This window comes from Mus caroli, unplaced genomic scaffold (assembly GCF_978045245.1).
Source record: "Mus caroli unplaced genomic scaffold, Mus_caroli_1 scaffold_7, whole genome shotgun sequence".
Taxonomy (NCBI): Eukaryota; Metazoa; Chordata; class Mammalia; order Rodentia; family Muridae; genus Mus; species Mus caroli.
Genome location: NW_028227262.1, coordinates 114870961 through 114897993, shown reverse-complemented (window position 1 = coordinate 114897993; position 27033 = coordinate 114870961). Strand labels below are relative to the sequence as shown.

Sequence of the window (27033 nt, the reverse complement as noted above, 5' to 3'; positions counted from 1 at the left end):
AAAATAAAAGGAGGGAGGGAGGGACAGAGGGGAATGCATCCAACATAGAAGATGTATCTCTCCGACTTTAAAATAATTGTTAATAAATAAAAATTTAAAGCATACAAAACTAAGGAAAGGACCAAAGGGCCGGTGGTTGCCTGGAGCTGGAGAGGAGAGAAGGAGGAGCATGCAGGCAGAGCACAGGATGTCAGACCCGCAAAAACACCCATGAGATAGTATGATGGCAGATGCGTGCCACTGCGCTGGAACTCAGTGCAAATTATGGAATCAAAGTGGAATGACATGTGTGTAGCTACATTATCCACAGTCACAAATACAGCACTGTGTATGGGATGCTGATAATGGCAGAGGCTGCGGCTGCAGCTGGGGAGGGGAGGGGAGGGGAGGGGACAGGGCAGCATGGAAGACTTGCCATTTCCACTCAACTTTTCCTTGAACCTAAAATTACCACGAGGAATACAATGTATCAGTAGAAATGACAGAGTGGGGTAGGAGAGGCTGACTAGGTATGAAAACGAGACAAGCAAAGCTCCAGGGAGAAAGAATGCTGCAGGGAGCTTAAGAGGAAGGGCATCTTAGGACCCTCACTAGGGATGAGTGTGGTGATAACGGTTAGTTAGTTACGGTGGACTGAGATTTAGAGGCTTGGCATCAAGCATACAGTCGTGAGAGCCTGAATCGGAGCAGTCGGTGGGAGGAAAAAGATCCCACGTGGCAATCAGCAAACCCACAGGAGCAGGGACAACTCAGTCTGAAGACTGTAAGCTCCAGTTCCGAATGACTATAGTAAGTTAACGTAAAATACAGCGCTTCCAAGGCTCAGAGCTGCAGGTGCCTTCATCCATTCTCCACGCATGTTTATCAGGCATCGTCAAGAAAAGTCTCCACCTCGTCTCCAGTGGAGAAAGGTGAGAAGACTCTATTCTTGGTGGTCGTGGTCATAGTGTTGAATTTCAGGTAGAAACCACGTCAACATGGGGATTTCCCCCAGACGTTAGAAGACAGGAAACTTGGATTTTTTTATTCAGAAAGAAGAGAAAATCGTGTAAGATAGGTCCATTGGGACAAACCCATTGTCAATAAAAAGGCTGAAGTCATATCCTCCCCCACCCCCCAAAAGCTGATATGAGAGAGTAAGAGATCATAAGGACATAATGGAAACATCACAGGGAGCAACATAGCAGAGAGATGGAGAACACCTAGGGAAGGAGCAGACCTGAAATTGAGAGGACATTGAAGACTTGTGGACACCACCCAGACAGGAGGAACACACCTCTTACTTCCTCTGCCTAATTCAGTGCTACTGGCCTTGGGTTCTCCTGGATTCTTGAGTTCTCAGTCTACCCAGCAAATGCCTACCGAGAACTGACCAAGACGAAATGTCTGAACGGAGATGGGAGAAACGAAGGTGATCAGCAGACACTTCTGTATCTCAAAGACTCATAGGAAACAAGAGAACAGAAAGCAGATGAGCAGAGGAGTAACCTGAAGAACGCTGGGGCTAGAGGAACGGCAGAGCAGAGTGTGCACCTCGTAAGATGGAGTTCTACACCAACAGGCAGTGAGAGAAGCATCTCACAGTGGTTTAAGCCAGGCCACAACGTGGGGTGAATAAGCTTCATTTTCTCATAGCCAGAACTCTAAGAACTGGCCACACAGCTGCTCCATTCATGCTTCCCAGAGCGGTGGTGATGTGTGAACAAGGATTTATCTTCTGTTAGTGTCGGTTGTAAAAAAAAGCCTGTGTGCCAAAGCTTATTAGGCTCCATTAATAACCTAAAATAAACACATGCATCTTTATCCAAATATTGTTTAACCAACATTTCTGTCTACGTTTCTGCTTGTTCTTAACAATGGCCCTATGTTTGTACTGATTTTACCTGTTCGTGTTTCAAGGGGGCACTGTATAGGTCTGCTGTGCTGGAATTAGGTCAACCTCCATCAGCATTTGGTAAAATGATCATTTATGGCAGTAGTGAAAATTAGACTTTATGGTCCAGCAAGATTCCATGGCAAGTTCAGGGTGTGTCCAGGAAACAGATGGCCAAACCAGGAATCAAGGGCTATCTAAAATCATAGTTCAGATCTGAGGACAAAGGGCATGTAAGACCTTAGGCAAGTCCCTTCCTCTTCCTTTAACGCCAGACCCTGGCTTCCTTTGTCACAGGAATGAGTGCTTTCTCAAGGCAATCAGAGGTCATTCCCTTTTGCTTTTGGAATTGTCTACTTCTGTTTGCAATAAGTCAGATATTGCTTGATTTGAAATCAAATACGTAATACAGAATCTTACTTTTTTTTTTAAAGACAGTTCTAAGGCCCTTTAAAATATACCTAGGGCCAGGCAGGGGAAGACTTAACTGTCATCTGGATATGGAGAATAAAAAGAAGCCATGCCAGCTTTGGAATGGCAGTAGAGTCAATGCAGATAAAGTTGGTCCAAGGGTCAAGGCTACAGATGCATTCGTTTGTTCTCAACACATTTTATCAGGCATCTCTTTTGCTCTATGCTCTGTTCGGGGCAGAGGACTGGGTATTTTTCTTGGGGTTGGAATATTTGACCATCATACTCAGTTCAATCTCCAGCACCACAAAAAATAGATAAATAAATGAAGTGCTATAACAAATGCACATATACATATAGAAAGAGTATCTATAAAGTGCAAGGTTCTGCACAGACCTGTAGAGACCAACAGTCACCTGTAGGGATAGTGTGCCAGGAGTCAGGAAGACCATATTAGATTAGAGAGATCTTGACCAAAAGCATAAGAAAGATGTTTCAGTTGGCAGAAGGGAATCTGTGCATAACCAGAGAAAATTCTTAATGTGATGTTTCTAAGCAAAAGGCATTATTTGTATACATTTCAAGTTCAATGGCATTTTAATCAATTGCCTGTTTGAGCAAATGAATGAGTAAATAAATAAATATTTACTTTTGCTGCTTTTATTCTCCACTAGCCTCATGGGAACAAACAGCTGCCCACATCTATTCTGCTACTCTTTCTGTTTCTGAGGTTTTGCATACTCTCCCTCTCCCTCTCTCTCCCCCCCCTTTTCCCTCCCTCTCTCTCTTCCTCTCTCTCTCTCTCTCTCTCTCTCTCTCTCTCTCTCTCTCTCTCTCTCTCTTGCACACTCTCCCCTGGCATCTCTGATGTTCTCAGGGCATTATGCTCATCATCATAAAACTGCAGCCACCTGCTTCTGTATCACTTCCTCTGCATCTTCCTGGACTTTCTGTGCTGATTGTAGGTGCATAGGCTTTTAGGGAAGGATCCATACTTTTGCAGAGGCATTGTTTTTTCTGACTTTAATACAGAGATCTTTTAGACCTTTACATGTATCGAGTAAATGGGGACTAATAACAGCACAGCAGTAAACTTAGCTGGAAGTCATAAGGACATAAATACAGATCTATAGGTATGTATGTTCTATAACAGCAGCTATCAATCTATGGGTTGTAACCCCTTTGGGAATTGAAAAACCCTTTCACAAGGGTCACATATCAGATATTTACATTATGATTCATAACAGTAGCAAAATGACAGTTATGAAGTAGCAATGAAATAATGTCATGGTTGGGGGTCACCACAACATGAGGAACTGTTTTAAAAGGTCACAGCATTAGGAAGTTTGAGAACCACTGTTCTATTTAAATTAAGGAACACTCAGCGGTATCATGATCAAAGATGGTAAGCTTAGCACGTATGGTCATGGGTTTTGGCAGTAGGGCCTGTGGGATCGATCCCCGGCTTATTCCTTAAGGCTGAGTGAGCACTGGCAAGACAACCAATCCTTCCAGTTTTCTGCTTGCCCCTGTATAAAATGAGAGCAATGGAAGTATCTACTTCATAGATTCTTATAGGATGAGGAGAGATGAGGAAGCATTAACACAGCGTTTGGCATTTTGCAACAGTACACATCACTATTAATGATTATTAGTTAATTTGATTCTCTGCAACAACACAACCTAAAAAAGTCAAAACTATAATTGTCATTTATACATCTTGGAGAATGTGAGCACCCTGAACTAGGAAGCCAGGATTTGCTGTTTTGTGAAGAACGGTGAGTGGGTTTGATGGCTGTCAAGGTTCTGTCAGATGGAAGAGGCAACGGGTTCACCCTGAGCCATTCTTTGCCAGTTAGCAGACGCGATTCTGAGCCACTCCAGTGTTTCTCCCGTGAAACAACCGTTGGTGGTGCTGCTCTCTGGGAGCAGGTCTCTGGTGGCCACACTCTGTGTCAGACTTGCTCTGCACCAAGCACAGGGCCAGGGCTCTCACTTTTCAAGTCATGAACTCACTACATTCCCGGCATATGCTTTCCACACCCAGTGGTAGCTCCTCTTTCCATCAGAAGAAAGGCCTCTATTGTAGAACTGTTATCAGATTCCAAGGCTCAGAGACATAAATAAAGCAAAAGAAAACATGCTAGCTGTTTTTATCCGTCATACATTTTTATGGGCTTCTGAAATATCCCGATGATTAGACATTTGAAAGTAAATATTTTTACTGCTCTAGAAAAACAAGCAAGTTTTAAAAATCCATTTGATCCACAGAAATCCCCTTCTAGAGCTGTATCATTGATGTTTTCCCCCCATGATTTAATACCAAGGCCCATTGACAGTTAGAGTACAGACAAGTCCACATGAGAACACTTATTCAGAATGTTTAGATCATGACCTTGAGTCTCAAGTACAAGTCTTTAAAAATACATTTTAAGATGTCTGAGCAGAACATTATTTTCCATTAGGAAGTTAAATGAAACATTCTTCTGAAACTGTATAAATCATTAAGGTACTTACATTTGCCCAAAAATGTTCTCTTAGAAGATTGATTACTCCAGAAAGAAGAAAAAGAACAGAAAAGGAGGGTGTGTGTGTGTGGTGGTGGGGGGAAACGACTAGCCTTTGGTATAGAATTTTCTTTCTGTATTTCCTATTAAAGTTCTTTTAGTTTGAAGGCTACTTAAAAACACTTCTTAGAGTTTTATGTATATGTCTTAAGGCCAGAAGAGGATGCTAGATCCCCTGAAGCTAGAGTTACAAGAGCCACCCAACTAGCTTTCTGGGAAGAAAGCTCGGGTCCTCTGGAAGAGCGCAAGGCAAGCCATCTTAACCACTGAGCAGCCTCTCTAGCCCCCTCTTATGCATATTTCAAACTGTTTCATTTCAGTCCAACTCGGGTGTAGGGAAATGGACAAAACTAGGTACTTTCCAGTCCCTGTGATTACAGTGTGTATGGATCCTCCCCCCACCCCCACCCCCTTTCAGGCTCCCGAGCTTGAACACTTCATCTCTAGCTGTTGAGGCTATTTGGAAAAGTCGTAGAACTGTTTTGGACGTGAGACCCAGCTGGCAGAACATGGACATGGGACAGGGCTTGAGAGTTACAAGCCAGCTCCAAGTCTCTCTGCTTCCTGACCCCATGAGATGAGCAACCTGACACTCCCACTGCCACAGGCTAGATCTGGCTCCACCCTCGAACCTTTCCTGACCGGATGGCTTGCATTCTCTAAACCATGAGCCAGAATAAATTCTCCTCTCTTAGGTTATTGTTGCCAGGTTCCCTATATTTGTATCTAGCCACAAAAGAATAAAGTTCACACACTCATGCCTAATCTCTTCCCTCATTCTCCTCTCCCTTTTCTAGATTGACAGTATCTTTACCCCCATTGCTTCCTAATAAAGTGACCCATTTAGACCAATTGATACTAACCTGTAATTCATGAAAGTACGCTACACTGTGGTGCTTAGTGAAGCATCAGAAAGCAGGGTTGTATCTAAGCATCATGTGTTCAGCCACTACACCTGAAGTTGTTGTTGCTGTTGTTGTTTAGAGACAGAGTTTCTCTGTGTAGCTCTGGCTGTCTTGGAACTCACTCTGTAGTCCAGGCTGGCCTCAGACTCAAAGAGATCCACCTGCCACTGCCTCCTGAGTGCTTGGGATGAAAGGCATGCGCCATCATCATTCAGCCTAGGAATTGAAATTCTTAAGAGCCTGACATGCTGGTCCATGACTTTATTCTCATCTGGAAAAAGAAACCTGGCACATAAGCTAGTCAAAATCCTCACAACACTAGTAAATTTGTCTTTACAGTTATATATGATGTTTATAAGGAACCGATCCTGAGTCCTCTGGGGAAAGAGCAGAGCGGTGTGGTGTTTAGGTATTCCGGCAGTGACGTTCTGCAGACCTGTGAGCTACTACTTTTTATCTTGAAAGACAGCTTCACTGTCTCTTGCCCCTCTGTCTTTAACAATAAGTGGAGATGAATAATGAAATCTCTCACAGACCTGGCAAGCTTATTCGATCCATGCAGAGAAATCAGCACACTGTCAGACATAGGTGTTCGGTGATATTAAAATCATACTGATGCTCTGATACAAAGTAATGTTGTTCTGAATTTGAATTTTGTGGGTCTGATCACTGCATCATGTTATCACCTGGAAATGGCTTCCTAATAGTCTTCTGCCACCATGTCATGAAGATAGCAATGAACCTCACATGAGTTCCTGACCATGAATAGCGCACAGTCAGCATTTACTGTTGTCACTGCTTTCTCCATAGACTAAATTAGTCTCTTCCAGGAAATTCAACAGTTGACAGTTGGCCTCTGGAGTGTCACTGTGCTGGTCACTGCCCCAATGTTTTTAGCCTAGCATCTAATTGCTACTCAGTTCAGGTCTGGTTTAGCTTACTTGAAAGTGATTAAAGATCCATATGTGAAAGAAACTGTACCTTTTTGTTAAGAGTCTTTACATATTTCAATGGTTTGAGATTAAGTCAATAAATAGTAAGAGACAGTGTTTTTCCTACCACATTATAGCTTTATCTCCATTAAATGAGTCTTTATGTTTATTTTCATGTATGTTCTTTATATTTTTAAATAATTTTTGCCTTACGAAATTATAATTTCCTTTTTCACATTATTTAATTTGTGGTTCCAATACTATCACAGCAATAATGAAAGTTTCTCAGAAGCAACTGTGTGTGTGTATGTGTATAAAATGAAAGCTCTATGTCTGATTTTTATAAAATCATTTTGGAACATTTTATTCCAAATAACTGTTTTGACTATTTTAATCATGAAAAGTAGACATACAAAAAATAATGTGATATGATAAAGACAGAGGGGCTCTAACTCATTGTCCTACACATCCCTACAAACTCATAACTCAACTTTGGAGTTAGCAAAGCCACTGAATACCCTGAGGGGTCCTCTCCAATGCCTTCCTTTGGCTGCTCCACTCAGGTAGGCAGCCAGAGTCCTGAATTATCCATTAAGCTAAAGTAACATTCTGAATGAGGTCACTTGACTTTAAATGATTGCTTTGAAAGAGCCATGTTGAGGGACACTCAAAAGATTGCCTCTAGACCAGTGGTTCTCACCCTGTGGCTCAAGATCCCTTTGGGGGTCAAATGACACTTTCACAGGGGTCACCTAAGACCATCGGAAAACACAAATATTTACATTGTGATTCATATCAATAGCAAAGTGATAGTTATAAAGCAACAAGGAAAATTTTACAGTTGGGGATCTCCACAACATGAGGAACTGTATTAAAGGGTCACAGCATTGGGAAGGGTGAGAACCACTTCTCTAAACTCTCAGATAAAGATGCTAATGACTGCCTATTTGCTTGAGACAGTTTGGAGATTTGCCTTTCTAAATGCACAGGGTCAAAGGATTCATATGTTGTCTCCTGCTGGGAACATGAGTAAACTCTTCAATCCTGTGAACAAGAGTTCTCATTGAAAGACAGAAAAAAAATGTAATGAAAACTATTGCGTTCTTCTATCAAGTCCATCCCTTTGATTGTCCTCACTGACCAGGAGGTCTGAGAGATCCACATCTGTAACTGTCATTTGACCAGGTGGAAATAGCAGGCAGGAATGAATGTAGAATATTCCAGAATGTTATTAAGGGAACTCTCTCTCAGTTGCTCAAGAGTGTTCTAGGGGAGGTTCTTGAGGTCCAGAACTGTGCTGCAGGTCAATACCCCGAGGCTGGAAGATGCATCTGTATCAGTGGATTCCCAGTCATCTGGGAAGAAGGTGAAGAAGTCATGAGCATGCTTTGTGAATAACATTAGATCCTGACTCCTGCTTGCTGAGCCATGAACAGTGTTCTTGAGCAGTCTTAGAGGCATGCTTTAGCTTGTCATAACTGCATTAACTCAGACACCTCTGGTGTTGAATTCTTAACTATTTATAGCAGGACTGTAGGACAGTGTAACTTGGAACTATATATAAATAAAGGATTTGATTAACATATGAACTATGTAAGCTACATTCCAAGGCTTCGTTTTTAAACATCAGAGAACTCGACTTTGTAAACGTTTAAAAATGACGCTAGAAACATTCACTTCTATTGGAAAACTATCTTCCTGATCAGAAGGAGTTTTTCCCTTCATTTGTTTCTCTAACACACACCTGATGCTTCTGATGGTCTGGCGAAAGTTACCAGGTATACTTGCATATTTTTCAAGACTGTTAAAAGGTCTTGTCATTTATACTGGCTTCTTCTTCTAGTTATTCTAAGTTGGTGAGATCTCTGATATTACATTTAAGGTTAGTACTGAATGACTAAGTTGAAAATATGAGAGTGTATTTTCCAACTCAGTGGCTGCCTACCTTACATACAGTTCCTTTGTTGGAATAAAAATCTTGGTAAAGTACACACCAGCCACTATAAATAGCACTGTGCTTGGGCATTCAGGAGAGTCTCCAGAGAGTATATTTTAAACCCACATTGTTTAGAATAGGAAATTTTCCTGGTGTTCATATTTTCCATTGTGGTGACATTGATTGTCCCCTGTCACACATCTTCCCTGGCTCCCGTCTTCCTGTGCCACTTAGGAATCAAACTAGTAGATTCCAGAATAGTATTCAATATATGCTTCCAATTTTTCTATGGGTACCCTGGGAATTCTGCATACATCTTGGGGCTCTCCAAATAAAGCCTCAGAGAACTCACAGAGCCAGCATCCGCAACTAGGCAACAAAAGAGGGCTTTCTTTCTGGAGATGGATGCTCTGGTGCGCCTGCTTAGAGGAACAGTGTCAATTCCACTTTTGATTCCCACAGAAACCTTTTGCTGTTGGCAGGATTTTATAGGGGGAACTCAAGAGGCAGATATGGAAAATAACTGAGCAGGAAGTGAGTGAGCACACAGGCAGCGTGAAATGATGGGTTACCGTGCTGGTTCCAAGAGCAGGGGCATCATCAGGTCTAGTTACACGGCACCTTTCCCAAGACACTGTTGGCAGCTCCAGTATATGGGAAGCTCTGCCCACTCCTTCCTCAAACAGTTTCTCTGTTTCTCTAATCAATGCTGTTGTGTAAACCTTTATTTTTTTATTTTTAGTGGGGGACCCTCTCTGGGAGATGCAATGTTCCTCTATGTTTCTCTTTCCTTGATGAATAAGAAGAGGGCTACTTTTAAGGGGACTCAGCTCTTTTTTTTCTATAGACAGAGTTGACATGGCATTTAAAATCCTTCAACCCTCTTGCCTTACCATGAAAGCTAACAATTACAATTACAATTTTTTTCCCTCTGAGCCACTATCTACAGGGTATGTCCTGGCTACTCAGGGACTGTCATCCCTACGGCTGCTCAGTGGCTTCTGAACTGAACAAAATGGAAATATTTGTAAAATTAAAGACTGTGACAAAGTGAAAATTCCAAATCTTTTAGCTCTTAGGCACCTGACATCGTGGGCACCCAGATAGCAGTGGCGTTGTTACAGCTCCATGCAGAGCTGCGCTAAGGGGCTCTAAGGGACCAGCTTCCCATGAGAACTGCCTCAGAATGACTCATAAGGACAAATTCTGGCATTCTTCTGGTTTTCATGTCAGAAATGAATACGCTCTTGTTTGCAATCTAAGGGGACATAGGTCCAAATTGGTGGACTCGGCCTTCAGAAGCAACAAACCCAAGAGCACCCAGCAGCTGTGTATAGCTTTTAGCCTTAAGCATAGGCCTCATGTTCTCCAACTCTTACTAAAGAAAGAAACTTTTAGTTACCAGGCAGAACTCCAGCTCCAATGGATCTGACACCCCCTTCTAGCCTCTGTAAATACCTGGTACCCCAATCTATACACATACCCACATAAGACATACATGCATACATAATACATACATCCATCATACATACATACATACATACATACATACATACATACATACATGTCTTTGTTGTTTTTATGAGGTCAGTAATGACAGAAAATAGAGTGGATCCAGCTTTTGAGAATCTGAGCATTCTCATTTATATGGTTATATGGTTATATGGCTTTTTGGGTGGCTGATCAAATGGAGATGTGAAAAATTCCCATCCAAGGCATAAATGCCACCATATGACCCGGCTATTTTACCCCTGGGCTTGTACCCAGAGGATTCCATACCTTCTCCTAGACGTATTTTCATCCCACATTTATTGCGGCTTTACTTGCAAAGATAGTTGTCCATCATCAGATGAATAGATAATAAAAATTATATGTGCAATACAATACTGTTCAGTTCTAAAGAAAAATGAAATCATAAAACTTGCAGAAAAATGGATGAACTTAGACTGATGTATTATACAGGTCACACAATCTCAGGGGGGGATAAAATCCAACCAGATCTCCCTCACGTGTGGGATCTAGTCAGTAATGGAGGCGCAGATGTAAACCAATGCATGTATAGGTACAAAATAGCATGAAAGAAAGAGAACAAGGAAGGCTGAAGATTAGGGGATGAAAAGAACTGAGTGCAAGTAATAGAGATGAGCTATGAAAAATGATATAAAGCTAATTACTTTTTATTTCTCTCATGGATTTATTTTTGTGGGTAAGTGCATAAAAATATATTTGAAAGAGAAGTGTGAAGTCTAATGTAAAACTCCACAACTTCCATTCTAAGGCCACTCTCAGTGAATTGTGTGGTTTGGAGGTCCAGTTACTTGCAGTATATGATGATTTTTTGTGACTTTTTTTTAAATAAGAGGGTCTTTGGGGAGCTTGGGGGTTTTGTTTTGTGTGTAAAGGGTGACACAGGACAGACCTGCATTGTGCTAAAGAGCCTTGGTGATTCCTGTCCATCAGATTCCTTTCTGTTGGACTTTGTGGCGAGCTGCGGATTGCGTTCTGGTCATACACTGGTGTTTAAAGGAAACTCACACTTCTTAGCCTGCTTCCTTTAGCCATCTCAGTGGCCCTCAGGCATTCCAGGTTGAGACCAGAGAAAATGCTATCAAATGTCACACCCCACCCCCACCCCCAGAGTGTGCCATTTCTCAAAAGAGCTTAAGACCCAAAAGCCATTTTAACTTCTCGTTCCCTGAAGTTTGGAATGGAGGAGCAAATTTAAAAGACTTGAAGCGGTGAGGGATATGATGCTGCCGTTCATGTTTATTTTGTCTGGTTTGGCGCCACCAGTAAAGATGGCGCCCATCCTTGTTCACACCACTGTCTCCTCCTGCCCAGGCCTCTTGTAACCAGCAACTAGTGGTCACCTTGAAACTTCAGACGTAGACAGAATGACTGATTCCTTTCCTTGAGTCTCATAGAACATGTTTAAGGCTTGCAGATTATTACTGACAATCTTGTATTTGTTATGTCTCAAAGAAATCTGGCACAAATGGCTAGTTAAGGTGCCTGTTTGACATATCAAAGTGGACTCTGGCCACCAGTCCCCCTCAGCCCCTACTGATAAGTGCCTTTAGAGAGTCATCCTGCCCAACACACTCTACACCATACTCCATCCCTTTATCTCACTTCCCTTGCTCTCCCTCCCCCCAGCTTCTCTTCCCAATAGAACCCAGACATTTTGGCTATATGTCCTTTTGGTCCCTTGGTCCATTGTTTCTTGGTCTTCAGCTCCTATCTTACCCCCACTCTTTTCTCTTCCTCTCCAGCTCCCTCCTACCCCCTTCTTTCCTGGCTCTGGTCATCCTGCTGGCCCGGTTCAGTCTGGACCCTTCCAGATGCCCCTGGCCATGTTCTTCCTTATATCTACAATAAACCAATCACACCTAGGACCTCTCTTGTCCTTATATTTTTTACTCAGTGTCCATGACTGTCCACATAAAGTAGAAAACAGATCCTAGATCACAAACCACATCTTCCCCCAAGCCTAGCACACCAAATGGGTAAAAAATACATCTTTATTTGTATCCATGTGTCCAGGCAGTACTTGGTTAGATTCACTGTTACTTAAGGAGAGGCAGAAATGATAGCAACCTTAGGAATATCCTTGGAGGAATAACTATCAGGGTCCTTTCTGAAGTGCCTTCACTTCAGCCTTTTAGCCTCTGGATTTGAATTCTCTATCTTTTCCTCTGCACATATGAGAAGATGAGCAGCCTTTATCCCTCAGATTGTTATTGGACTTTTTCAGTCTAATTTTGGTCATTTACACTCACATAGCTGCACTGTGTGAGCAAGTGATAAGAATAAAGGAAGAGTCTATTTCCTTGTTTGGCTGCAGCACTTAAGCCCTTACTTTGTATTATCTGAAATTGGTATCTGCATTGTAAAATCAGATAATCATCCAATTGCAGGGTTCAGACCCAAACCTCGGGAGTCCAACAGTGAGCAAACTGTATAATCAAAGCTTTCTCTAATGAAAGACCAGGCATGAGGTGGTGAGCAGGGAAGTGCTTCAGCTAATCCCAGGAGAATGGGAAGGGGCACATGATGAACGAATAACTTCAATTTAGTATTTACCAACTCTTTCAGAAATAGAAAATGTCTAACGTGAGAGTTGGGTCTATGGTTTAAGCTCTAAACGGGGCATTATTTTCTAGTGTTGAGAAATTATGATGGACCAGGAGAGAAAGGAACAAGAGAAAAAAGCAACACCCTAGAAATATAATCCAAAAAAATCAAATTGTGCAGATCTTATTTTTAGTAAGGAACACTTTCATTTTCTTGTTTTCATACATAGTTCTGCTCAAACTAAGGAGCAAGGGTTGGTCTAAATTGAGTTTCTTCATTTCAAAAGTATACCTTGTTTAATTTTTAACATAAAATCTGGAATTAAGGTTAATGAGCTCGAACACTTAGTGTTGTGAGCCTGGAGCCACAATTTGAAGAGCCTCAGAATTATGTCTATTAATTTTTAGTTTCCTACTTGATCTTGGATCTGCTGGGAAAGAGTCAGTAGGAAAGATAATTTGAAGGTGTCCTAGAAAGTTTCTGGATTCTGCAGGGTTGGGAGAACCTCGGATTACGCCAGCTTTCCCTACTTTGAAATAGATTTTGGAAATGCTGTGTTCAAATTTCATATCACTGGTTCTTAAATTTAAAGAGAGTGTGTGCTTTTTTTTTAAAGTATCATACACTTTATTTTCTTTAAATTAAAAATCTTTCCATGTGAGTTCTGACTTATACATGAATTTAAAAATGAATGAGACTTTGTATCAAATGCCCTACTCACACCCCCACCCCCACCTTGGTCTGGAAAAACAAAAGAAAAGAAATACACTTTCCTCGCTCTAGACTATAAGTGTATAAACAGGGTGGGGAGAGATGTCTCAGATGTTAAGACTGCTTACTGCTCTTACACAGGTCCCTAGTTCTATCCTCAGCACCCACCCTGGGCCGCTGATAACTGTCTTTAACTCCAGGTTTATGGATCCATTGCCCTCTTCTTGCTGTCACAGGCATCACAGTCATGTGCTCACCCACCCCACCCCCCATGCACGTGCTCATTAGAAGTAAAAATGCATCTTTAAAAGTAAACAAGCAAATGAACAAATGGACAAACAAAGAACTCATTTGCCTTTTCTGCTTTAAAAGTCTGTTTCTAATCTCCTGCCATAGAATTCTCCAAGAGAGGCACCTGGAAGTTCTGCAGAGGAGTGCTTCTGATGAAGTCAACATATAAGGTTCAAACTACACTGATAGCCCAGCCTGAAGCAAGTAGAGTCTAGTTGTGATTTAGCAAGTTTAAAGAAAGAGAGGGTGAGAAGGAGCTATCAAGCTCAAGCCGAGGTTGGAAGCAGGCATGTCAGAACACCCAGCTGACATGGGCTTTACATCCCGGGGCTTGCTCATCAGTTAACATCAGGAGTCATCACTCAATGAGAGATGCTGACCTGGGCCTCCCTTGGCATGGGTTGAAGTATTCTTTGAGCTCATGCTTGTCCCTGTTTTGATTCTATATTGAGGAGGAAGTCTTTCTGTAGCTTCTCAGACTTATGGGTTGGGAAACAGGAGTTATTCTGGCCAGAGAATGAGCTCTACAGGGACTGGAGAAATAGATCACTTCTTTAACCTTCGTTAGTCGACATTATGATACATAGAGCTGTCTCTGTCACATGCCATCGGCCAACTTCCCAGAGACCTGTACACTCTGGAACTCCCAAGATTCAGTGTCTAAAGCAGCAGAGTTTCTAGATTCCATAAAATGCCAGCTTGTGGCTAACTTGACGCAGTGACTCTATTTTTGTCCCTCTTCAACCCAGGGAACATGTGTCAAGTACTTATTGTCTGTCTGGTGTCATAATTATGTAATGACCATGTGATATGTTGTTATAAAATAGGAAACACCTAACATATAAAACAACACATACAATTATATGAAATGTCATTCATACAAGATGCACAATGACTAGAGTACCCATAGTATTCAAAACACACAGTAGACTATTTTCTAAAAACAAATATGCTTTAATCTAGGTCTGAGTTCCATAAAAGAAATCAGTGTTTTTCAAGACCTTATATAGTGTCAATGGAAAAAATCTGGATTTGATTAGAGTTATAAAAGTCATGTGTAAATTTAATATCCAGATATATAAACTAACCACCAGAAAAAAACTACTTGTGGTTATAGGACTATCTAGATACTTTGAATAAAAGTGGTCCACACCAATAATTCAGTGGCTTCTTTGAAGATATGACCTTTTCTCCTGCATTATACTTAGGATCCTTATGATCAACTCATGATTTCTTTTGCAATGTAGTTGCATCTATATACAATAAATCTATAATCTACAATAAATCACTAAGACCTAGAATCAATTTCCTCTGTATGAAAGTCCTATATACCTCCTTCCCTAGAGTTGTACAATGTGAATGATGAACAACATGCTAAGGGTGGTTTTCACTAGAACCAGAACCAGGGTTTTGTAACAACCATTCATCCAATAAACCTTTTTAAAAGATGGTTTGAAGTCAGAGGACAACTTGTGAGAGCTGGTTCTCTTCTTCCATCACCTGTATTCCAGGATTGGAACTCAGGATGTCATGTGTTAGGCACTTTATCCACTGAGCCATCTGTCCTGACCAGTAGTAGTCCTTAGATAGACATTTTGTCTTCCAAGAGGTAAGGAATGAGAAAAGGAAAGGGAGAGCCAAAGAGAAATTATGTTGAACATACAGGTGGAAAGGTTTGTGAACGTCTGGAAGGGCCAAGGCTGGTGCCTCCAATAAGGCTCTTCCTAGAGTCTTAACAACCATGCCCATCTCAGGGGTCCATTCTCTTCTTGGCTCTTAATGGCCTCATATAACAGTTTGGCCTTTTCAGTGAACCCTGGCACCTGAAGTCTACAGAACCTGGCAGACCTCAGAAATTTCCATACCTGCCTTTGGGTTGATAGGACTGGGATACTAAGGATGGTTTGCCTCCAGGAGTCTGACATAATGAGTTGGCTCCCTTGAATATGTACCCCAGATAGATAATCTCAAGTTGAAAAAGCTGGGCTTTCTTAGCAGACATTCTGTATCCAAGTTGACTCAGTTCCTGTAGCAGGTCTCATGTCTCTTCCTGGCATGTCTCCAAGTTATCCTTCCCAACCCTCCCACAATACATACTGGAGCACAGTTATTTGGGAGTGGGCCCACTGTTACTCAACCAAGTCCTTATGCAGTGACTCTGCAGAGGTGGTGGGTGAGTTCTTGAATTCTTGAGGCAGGTGTGTCCAAGTCAGATGTTCCTTGAAGCCTCTCTCTGAGTCTTACCATTCCAAGGCAAATAGAGGCTGTGGCAGTTTGGTTAACAAAAGCTATGTTCACAGCTGACTAGTGCACTTTAGCTTCTGGGTCAAAAGCAGTATAGGTTCTATGGGCTTCAAAAAAGTCTTTCTAGATGTTCCCAGGGACTCTCATTCTTTCCCTGCATTGCCTGGTTCACCTTAGATAAATCTGTGGGCTGTCTGGCTGCTTCTCAGAGGCCCCCTCATCAGAATATGGCAGAGAAAGGGGAAGCAAGGCAGGGGGCCGGAGGCTAACCTTCCTTTAGAGGAGGAAGGGTAGAGAGTGGTGAGGCCTATAACTTTCAGTCCAGGTGACCCCAGTCTTTACCCTGTAAATGATAGGAAGATGGAAAGTCCCCTCCTTAGGTCATAGTGGGCCATTCATTCCTGTAAGAAATGGTTAGTTTTCAGGGACAAACAACCAGACCCAAGTGTCTGTGACTTGGCAAAAGTCTTTAAAATAGTTCAGGATCAAGCCCGATGAGGTGCTTTGTGCCTGTCCCATCCTAGAAATCAAAGAAAAATTAGTATGAGAGGACAGAATGCACAAACAGAGGACACATAGACACAGAAGGACATTCCCAGGAAAACAAAAACAAAATGAAAGGCTATCTCAGAAAGTCTTCCTCCCTGCTCTTGGGAGGCCCATAGATCCATAGCTAGTTCAGAATCCAGATGAGAACTAGGAAGTTCTCCAGCTTCTGGTAGGGGATTAGGGGCATTCTCCATTGCCCCAGCTGGGTGACAAAATATACATCTGCTTTGTCCCTCTTGGTTTCCAGATTAAATCAGAAAAAGAGTTAGAGCAGAAACAGAAACGCAGATATGGATAAGACAAAAGACAACCAGGCTCCCAGCCTTGCTGATTAACAAAATACTCCACTATTTGGATCAGGGTGTCTCCAGGGAATCCCAGACAAGCCCCCAAATGTAAGGTTACGTGATTCGCTGAAGAATGATACTGTGGACTCAAATAGTATGTAAAGGCAAAGAGTGTTTTAGTCTGTAGAAGTCCAACATGCTGGGGTCTCCCATTACCGGAATAGAGAGACAACCAAGTGAGTTTGCAGGCCTGACTTAAAGCACATTAGGAAATTCTGGGGTAGATGATCTATGTTAATCTGTTGGATCCATCTCTAAGGACATTCCATTACCAGGGTGTGGGGGTTGGAAACTTGCTGGGGAGGTCTGGAAAATGTTCCTTAGGAAGTAGCTGAGGAAGTCTGGAAACAGCTGCTGACCCATTGTCCTTGCCTCAGGCCAGGTGGTGGGGCAGCTTCTGAGGCCTGGACTTGTCTGGATTGCCCAGTTCTTGGAAACAGAGATTTAGGTCTAGCATCCTTAACTGTCCATTTAAAGCCTATCATGGAATCAGCCTAGCCTTCTCAGCAGGAAATTATCTTGTTTCAGCCTCTAACACTACACTCTGGTGGTTCTCCTGGTGACCCTGTAGGATGAGACACGAGAGGAGAAAGAGGTGGCTCTGGAGACACAAGAAGCAGACAGACCCAGAAACAGAGCCACCTTCTGGTGGGGAGGAAGAAGGTGTTGTCTGAGGGACCCACAGAGTCACTGAATTCTTGAAACAGTTTCTGAAGTTACATTACCCCACACTATGCATTCTTGTCACAGTATTTTTAATTCATGTTAGCTTATCTTAACTTAAGAATAAGATGTGAATTAAAAGGTGAAGAGTTCTTACAGCTTCTATTCTTATCTTAATGGAGTCTGTTTATAGATGTGAATAGAGCCATTTTAAATAATATGACTTTTAGTACCTCTTGTTTGTGCAGGATATCTGCCTTACCTACAATTAAAAGACAAACAAACAAAAAGTCCCTCTGTTCTTGGAAGTCTGCAGTGGGCTGGTTCTCACAAACTCATGGATATCATGCAGGACAATTATGAACTTCACTATGGATCCTGTTGTTTGACCCTGCCTCCCTCTTCCAGAAAGTCATTTGAAGAGGATTTTCCATTATCACTGGAGCCCACCCAGAGTCTCTGGACCAAACTCTGGATCTCATGCCCTGTGACATATATAACCTTTAGATGTACCAAAGGGGCACAGAGTCCTTCTTAGTTCTTCTGAATTCTAAAACCATCCAAATAGAGACAGAGTAGGAACAAAAGCTTGGTGTCACTCAGGCATCCAAGATTGGCCTACACTCAGACATACCTTGTGGAAACAATTGGTGTCTTTCAGCAGCCACCATTCTGTGGGCACAGACATGCTGCACTGGGGCTGTGCTGAAACTAAAAAAATGAAAAGAAAGCTGGAGATGTAGTTCAGTGGTAGAATGATTTGTGAGGACCCATGTTCAATCCCCAATACTATCACAAAACCAAGTTTCTTAAATTGTTACTGTTGTCTCTCAAGTGGGTAGATTTCTGTACACAATGGACAGATATATATGCATATGTGTATATGTATGTATATGTGTGGAGGCAACTGTGCTCATGAAAGGGCATGCACATAATGTGTGTGTGTGTGTGTGTGTGTGTGTGTGTGTGTGTGTGTGTGTGTGTGTGGTGTGCATGAAGGCAATGGACACAGCACTCCCACACATTTTTCTCTTCACTATGGAATTGTTTCAACATAGAAGCTGTTCTTAAACAACCATTACAGCCTAGGAAGTCTGGAATAGATCATGTGGCCCAGGCTCCTACCCCCATGAAGTAAAGTTATTTTTAAAATCATATTTTATTAATAAAGGACCACCCTGTGGTGGGAGCTGTTCCTTTCGACCACGCTGACCTCCATCAAACCTTCCCAGCCCAGAGTCTCTTTGATGAAACATTAAACAATAGAATGTGCAGAAATGAAGGCGGCTATGAGCAACCTGAAGATTAGTTTGTCTAGTTGGAGTCCTGACCTGTCATCTCATGCATGATGCCTGCTGTCTTGTTGAATGACTGGTGGAGTTGATAATGCAGGTAGTTGATCATCAGGTTAGCTTTCAGCCATACTGGTTCTGTAGGCTTGGCCTTCTCTGCCAACTCCCCAAGCACATATGCCTGAACAGAACATGTGCCCACACTCTCAGCTGGTTTCTCATCTTTTCTCCCTCTACTCCAACAACTGGCTCTCTGGTGACTGCTGGGAAGTTGGTGCCTACCCCGTTCTGAGCTTCCAACTGTCTTATTGCTGCTCTGCCTATCTGCCTTTCGTCTGCCCATTGCTGGCCTCTGTGCTCTCTTTGTCCCTTGCTGCTGTCTTCTCCAGATCTGAGACTCTCTTTTCTCTTCACTATTCTCACTTCTATGCCTTATAAGGAACCATGATATGAGCCAGTAAGTTTCACCACTGTGTACTTAGGTTATATAGACCCACATACTCTATATACTTTATATTGAAAGCAGGAAGCCAGCCTGAGACTATTCACTTGGTTTTTCCTCTTCCTGTCTCTACACCTACAGAGATAAGCAGGTGGATATTCTTTCTATGATTGTTCATTAGTAGATCTTTAGCACATGAACACTGGAGCAGAAGAATGACCACATCCTTGTACTCCACTCCCCAGTTAATGTAGGAGTATGTGTATGAGAGAGAGAGAGAGAGAAAGAGAGACAGAGACAGAGACAGAGAAACAGAGAGATGGAGACTTAGCTTTTAAGAATCACTTTTTTTTTTTAAATATCTAGGCTACTGTATTTTATAAACCTTTTCTGGGTGTGTCAGAACTATATTTGCCACTCCTCAGAACTAGAGTATGTAGGGATGGGAGGAATCAAGAGGTAAAATGTATTCATTTTATAAGATTTATAAAACTCATTCATCAGTCATGCCTGTTTTCTGTTTTACTTCTGTAGCAAATAGCTACTGGTGTGCTGGCTTTCAGCATTGCAGACTTACCTATCCCCAGGCCTTTAGACTTCTGACACACATCCCAACAGGCTATAATCTAGGTGGTGGCTCACAGCATTCTCTTTGGAGGCTGTAAGGGAGAATTCATTTCCTGGCTCCTGCACGGGCCCAGAGGCATCACATTCCTGGGCTTTTGCTCTCCTTCCTCCACAGCCTGGCTTCTCTTCCCTTTCTCCTATAGGCCTAGCTCCCTGTGAGCTCAGGCAGAAAGCCTTCTGTTTTTAAGCCTCATGTGATTAGACAGAACACACTTTGATATACCAGGGCAATCCCCTCTTTTCCACACCCACTCTTGAATCACATCTGTAAACTAACTTGGAAAGAGGCAGACACGGAAGATAACATATTGCTGTGTTCTGAGGATTAGAGAGTAGGGTGTGGAATCTTGAGAGAGGGGAACTGTTTTGCCTCCAACAGCAAGTCCCGGAATTCTATAAGCAATAAAAGAGAACAAAGTAACAACGTTTGGTAGGAAGAAGGGCAGCAGAACATCTCGGTATACATTTTACAGTCCATCTCTGGAGAGAAAATGAGATGATCCTGAAGCCTGAAGCCAGTCATGTTGTGTAAAGACAGCCACATCTCAGGTTGTTTGAGTGTCTTCTGTCCTCCAGTTAATAGGTTGAGTGATAATCCACGCAGTCCACGGGATACACGTGTAGAAATAATTACATTTGGCATTTACTGACTCATACTTAGCAACTGTGGCACTCGTGACAGCATAGGGGTTAAGCAGGGCAAACGTTGTCTAGCTATGTGGAATGAGGAGACTTAGCTCAACTGAATTAAAGCTGCTTCAAGGGAGTATGAAGGGAGTTAGGTAGATCTGCTCTCTGGCACTGAGTGGAGTTTTTAAAAGCTCTGTTCTCATTTCTGTGTGGCACAAAGCTGTCCATCAGAGATCTCTTCCATTCTCCGCCAAGGCCCTCCCGGACAAGTGCTTCTGCTATTTACCCAGGGAGTAACTGGACCTTATGGGGCAGGGACCAGAGTTGTTCTAATTTGATAGAAAGTTGGACCCTCCAACACCAGGGCCTCTATTGCTATCAGAGATGAGGAAATGCATGCATAACACAAGCCAAGATGGGGTGTCATCTCCAGATATAGTCAACACCGCCTCTTTCCTCAGGGGCTGGAATTTGGCGGTGTTCCAAGCTGTTGGTGACCAGCCTCCCTTGCCAGGCTTGGCGATGAGATCACCATCATAGTGCCACTGATGCAGAAGGGCCTGCTGTTCTGGCAAGCGCCCAGGCAGACGACTGCCCTCCTCTCTCAGGGGAGTGCAAACACTAGACACGCTGTAAGGTCCAGCCCATCACCGAGCAAGACCCTGGACTCTTCCGCCTTTGTGTGTGGTTTGCATTTTTCTGTCATGCTCCTTTTCCTGGATAAAAGGGATGAGGGGAGTTTTTCAGATTTGATTTCTCAGTGGGAACTGTTTGCTTTGGAAGCCACCTACACCAATGCTAATTGAGAACAGAGCACAGGATGAGGGCCTGAGAATGGCAGCCGATGAACTTTTTGGTGGGCTGAATTCTGTTCATCATGTCAGAACTGGGCTGTGAGTACAAGCAGGAGCCACTGTCTCCCAAAGGCTGCGCACTACCTCGGCTTTCCCCAGTTCGACTTGTTACCCTCTCACACATTAGCGATTGATTTCTCGGAGTCAAGCATATAAAGTCTTCATTGTGATCGTTCCCCGTCATCCTAGCCCCTATAGCCCAGCAATTTAGAGCCTGAAACTCCCCAAGCGCTCTGTATCTTGCAGGTCTAAATCTGATGGGCTTCTATTAGGGAGATTACAGTAAAAAATAACAATCAGCTCTCAGATGATCCTGTGTGGAGGGGAAGGGTGGGGAGGAGTAGATTTGGCTGAGGACAAGCCCAGACTTTCGTCACAGGGACAGACCCAAGTGTTAACACAAAGGGAAGGCAGGCGCATCCTGCTCAGCGCATTTCGGCCACAGATAATATGGCCCGTGTGCTGGCCCAGCCCACACTCTGACCTCCAGGCGCCAGGTCCCCTACCTCAGTCACTCCTGCCCAGACCAGCTGCGGACATGCTTAGCGGATCCGGGTCCCAGGGAAGGCGCTGCCTGGCCACACTCTCTCAGTGAGTTCTGCCCTTTGCCTCTTTGATTTCTCTTTTCTTTCTTTCTCTTTTTTTTTCCCTCTCCAACAAAAGAAATTTTTTTAAATTCTGGGAGTGGGGAAAAGAAAGAGCAAGGAGGGAGAGAGAGAGAGAGGAAGGCAGGAGTGTGTAAAAACTTTGTAGTTTCAGCTGCGGGCTTGGTCTGGAGTCACTGGCTTTCTGGTTTTCTTCATTTCCATCTTCCTGGTGCCTTAGCAACAGGGGTTTTACCTAGGACCTGGATTTCTTTCTTTCAAATGCAGGCCACAGGGTATTGTGCTGCTAAAGATCTGCTGTTAATTTAGCCCGAGCTCTCTGCCTCAGAGTCATCCTTTGCAGGGCGCAGAGATTTCACTAAGCCACAGTTGCCCAATCCGTAAAGTAAACAGCCCAGAGCCCTCAGCACACTGACCATCTGACTGGGCCATAACAAGCCTCAAAGCATATGCTATTGATCAGGGGGGATGTGGGGTGTGTTCAGATAACAGGAGGGTTCTGAGGCTTTAGAAATGTGGAATCCTGGAATGTGAAAGTGAGCGGGGCCTCTCGGACCCTTTGGGGGTGATGCTGTCTTTCTACAGACACAGAGCCCAGAGGGATAACTCAGCTTACCAAAGCCAGACAACAGTCCGCAAGGATGGAGCTCCTCTGTTCCCTGAGCAGAGGAGGCCTTTTTTCGCAGTAGTGTCTGTGAGGTTTGAAAAACTTAATGCGTCCTGGGCAAAGGTAGTGTGGAGGAGTGAGGGGCACCAGATGGCCTTTTGGAGAGTCGTTCCCATTTCTGAGAGTTTTGGCTTTCATTTGGGATCACCGTCACTGGGTCCAGTTGCCCCAGAGCTTGTGCAACTGTTGGTCAAATAAGCAGAGGAGCTTGGTGGGGTCCTAGAAAATGAGAGACCTTCACACCCACAGTGTTTGCAGCGGTTTTTGGTTAACCAGGTTTTGTGGTTGTTGTTTTGGTTTTTTGAAGTTGGTCACTCAAATGGGAAAGTTCAGGGGGACCTGGGACATGGTCTATACAATCCAGTGCTTGTTAAACTTAAAAAAAAAAAAAACTTTTAAGGAGTCCTATTATGTAACAGGGGTGTCTGGTGAGTTTGAACGAAAGCTCTGAATCCCCATCATATTGTCTCATCATAGCCCATTGGGTATCTTCCACCCCACTCTCCTTCCTGCCTCCAACCCAGCTCCCAACTGTCCATCCTAAAGCTTCCTTCGGATCCTAGATCTTCATAGGAAAGCCCAGGCACCACTGATCTTTCCTGATGCCTTTATTTCAGATGATGAAGTGAAGGCCTATGGAGGGAAAGGCCGTGTCCAGATCCCGCAGCTTGTAGGCAGCAGAGCCTGGAATGCTAGGGAAAGGCCTCTCTCCCTGCCCTCCTCTCCCCTCCCCTCCCTTCCCCTCCCCTCCCTTCCCCTCCCCTCCCCTCCTCTCCCCTCCCCTCCCTTCCCCTCCCCTCCCCTCCCCTCCCCTCCCCTCCCCTCCCCTCCCCTCCCCTCCCCTCCCCTCCCCTCCCCTCCCCTCCCCTCCCCACCAGCCTCCCTTTCACACCTGGGCCTGGCGCTCACCATCCAGCCTGTAGTTCTAGCAATTGACTTTCTCGTGCTTCTCTCGTTTCTACTCTGTCACTTCCTGACTTCCTGGCCTAGCACCTGGATGATGGAGGTTTCCGTCCATCTGGTCCCTGGCCCCAGGCTCTGTCCATCCAGTCCCTATCTCAGGCTGCCTTCATCTGTGAGGACAGAGCTCACTTCTGTAATACAGAAAAGTTTTCCTTTGGTATTCCTTCTCAGTGTGATTGTTCCTGCTCCAGCCAAATTAGATGGCTTGTCACCCCCAAACCAGCATGTACAGGCTGCCCCCACCTCTTCACACGCTTGCTGCCTTCCTCCCTGCTCTCCACTCTCATGCACTGTGTGCATCCTTTGATTTAGTAGCCTGGTGTCAAACATGTCTATTTTCTGACAGTAATGCATTTGATGGCAGGAACTATTTTGAATCTTCAGCACACACACACACACACACACACACACACACACACACCACACACACATGCGCGTGCATATGGATTCATAGATAAAACTTCATATTAAGTTTTTCACAACTGAAGAAATCTAACTCACTTTCTAGAAGTTTCTACTCTGTGTTTCCGTCAGTCATTTGGACATACACAGGCCTCTCGACATTCTGCTTTGTAAGGATCATTAGACTAAATGCTAAAGCAGGCGCTCAGCCAAGTGAGTGAGAAATTCCTGTACGTTTCTATCAGACAATTTATCTCAGTTTCATCACGTATGGTGCAAGATTAGCACTGACTTTTTTTTTTCCCCCTGAGGTGCATTAAAATTCCTGAAAACAGAGACCCGCGCCTGGGCTGTAGTATTTTGTGCGTCAGGTGTGCATGGCTGTCCAGTTCTGCAGACTCTGAGATGTGTTCAGTTTGGCCTAGTGAGCTCCTTGACAGACTCGGCCCCTTTTTAGCTCAGTGCTTCCCTTGCTGCTCTTAACTATGTTCCCAAAATTCATGGAGTTGAGATTTCAGGTTTCCTAGAAATACTTCATTTCATCCAGTAAGAGTTGTGTTTCTCCTTGACCTTCAGGATGACCTTGGATTTTTGTGTGACAGCTGTGGACATACACACTTAAAGCTATGGCACCAGGAAAATGGGGGTGGGGGGTGGGGGGGTGTAGTTCATCCTACTGCCGTCCATGGGAAATAATTTGAAAACATTGAAGCGAAATTACTAAATGATTGGCATAATTTTATAAGAATTTTTAGAAATGACAGAATAAATGTGTCCAAAATGTCATCGTCAATAGTACTGGGTGTCTGAAGAGATGGCTCGGTGGTTAGAAGCACTGGTTGCTCTTTCAGAGGACTCAGATTTGATCCCTAACACCAGCATGCTAGCTCACAGTGGTCTGTAGCTCCAGTTCCAGGGATTCAAAGTCCTCCCACTTCACGGGCTCCAGGAACGCACGTGGTGCACAGAACTACTTGCAGGCAAAATACCTGTATACATTAAAAAGTTAAAGAAATAAAAATATTTAAAGTATTGTTTTATCCAGTGTGTCAGGGGGTGTAACATTTTGATTTTCCAATAAGATAGCTTTCCTATTAATAACAGAAAGTATTTCTTTCCCCTCTTATGAGCAACATTACAGCCCACTTAAAATAATTTCCAGTGTCTAGGAGTTGTCATCTTCGGTGTTATTCTTAGATATGCTGTGAAGCAGAGATACTCACCCCAAGCTGTGCCCACCGCCACTTTATTGTCACCTTTGCCTTCTCTAGAAGCTGGCAGTCAGATTGCTTTTCATGTCCCACTCTGGTCGACAGTAGCCCAGGGTGTCAGGGAAGCCACAGGTTAGAGTGTGTCAGAGAGAAAGGTAACGGTGCCTAGATTGTTACTTAACAGTTTTCCCTTACAAAGAAAGCAGCATGTGTATTTTGTGATTCTTGCTTGGTGTTACAAATTGGATTTGTGTGTGTGTGTGTGTGTGTGTGTGTGTGTGTGTGTGAGAGAGAGAGAGAGAGAGAGAGAGAGAGAGAGAGAGAGAGAGAGAGATGTGTGTAAGTGTGTGATGTGATGTGTTAAGTATGCGTGTGTGTGTGTGTGTGTGTGTGTGTGTGTGTGTGTGTGTGAATACTGGTGCAGGCATGGAGGTCAGAGGACAAACTTCATGAGTCATTTCTCTCCTTTCCCCTTGCTGAGTTCCACTGCCTAGTGCACTCCAGGCTAGCTGGCCTGTGAACTTCCGGCCTGTTCAGTCTCTGCCTCTCATCTTGCCATAAGGGCACTAGTCTTGCAGATGTGAGTCACTGCATCTAGCCTTCTGTGGTTTCCAGGGACCAAACTCGGGCTTGTGTGACAGGCACTTTTGCTGGCTTCACCGTCTCTCCAGCCCCAAAGATGGGTTTTAAGGGATTGAGTTTTCTAGGCCTCTTCTCTGGGGAGGAGTAAAATGACAGTATTCATGAAACATAGGGAAGAAAGGTATAGAATGGATAATTTTGCTTTGCAAAGATTGATCACTCAGTCAAGGCTGTTGCTGAAATGTGATTGTAGGGTTCCTGCAAGCCACCATAAATAGTCTTGATTCTCCGAGTCTGTGTCCCCTGTGAATGGCCGGTTCGCCATCTAGGCACCTGGTCACCACAGTGGATGCTGTTTTTGTGACTCTTCCTCTTCTCTTTCCCCTGTCTTGGTTGGGGGATAAGGCCTCACTTTATGCTGTGTATCCAGTCTTTCTTCACCCATCAAAAGTGGCTATGTAGAGGTTGGTCCAATAAGGCAGGTACAGGCGCAGAGAGCTCAGCTCCCTGGCTTATCCCTGGCATTCCTAACTGGGTGGTGAGGATGCATTTCCCACAGGCGCACAGCGGCACACCTCTGCTCGACTTTCCCACGTATCTTGGGGCTGAAAAGGTGGCTGTGGTCTCTCAGGCCTGAAGTCCCAGCTACCATGTGGAATGGTGCTGAAGCTCCAAAACCCAATTTACAAATGAAAGTTTTGGAAGGGCTTTTCTATAAATGTAGCAGTGGCTGGATTTATTTCCAGCCCTAATTGAATTTTTAAGAGGAGTCTTTTAGAATCTGTAAACCTCCCTCACTTCCATCTATTCATTCAACAAATATTCTGAGTTTCCTGTACTAGTTAGTATGCTGTATCAGGCACTAAGAACATTGAAAAGAACAAAGCCCAGGCTCTGTCCCCAAGCTTATGTCATTCTGTAACCTCCCAAACGCTTTATAAGTAAGCTTGGCCATCACCCTTTATCTACTGTCCAAATGTGTGTGTGTGTGTGTGTGTGTGTGTGTGTGTGTGTATGAGCGCACTCATATGCCTCAGAGAGCCTCAATTCTGAACTAACTCCTGTAAATGACACCATGATCTCAAAAAGTCACTTCAGCCTGCTTTGACATGGCAAGGCCATGATACAGGAGATGCTAATGTCTGCTGTGCGGAAAGGTGAACAGAGACACCCACCACCCATCGAAGTATACAGAAAAACATTAAGGACAAAAACCTAGTGAAGCTGTTATTAAACAACCTTGCTTTCCCAATGA

The 27033-nt window shown here is 43.7% G+C and overlaps 1 protein-coding gene across 6 annotated transcripts in view; it reads left to right on the top strand.

Moving 5' to 3' along the window:
• The window catches only part of Cald1 (caldesmon 1), a 183933-nt gene that overhangs the window by 93980 nt on the left and 62920 nt on the right, over nt 1-27033 (top strand). For 2 of the 6 annotated variants that reach the window (XM_085840745.1, XM_029478316.2), the window contains exon 1: nt 21656-21939. The exons of 3 other annotated variants lie outside the window; for them this stretch is intronic. In XM_085840745.1, coding sequence (XP_085696871.1) covers nt 21656-21939 — 284 coding nt within the window. Of the gene's footprint in view, nt 1-21655; nt 21940-27033 lie in introns of those variants that run through there. One more of the 6 variants, XM_021165247.3, reaches the window with a different exon arrangement.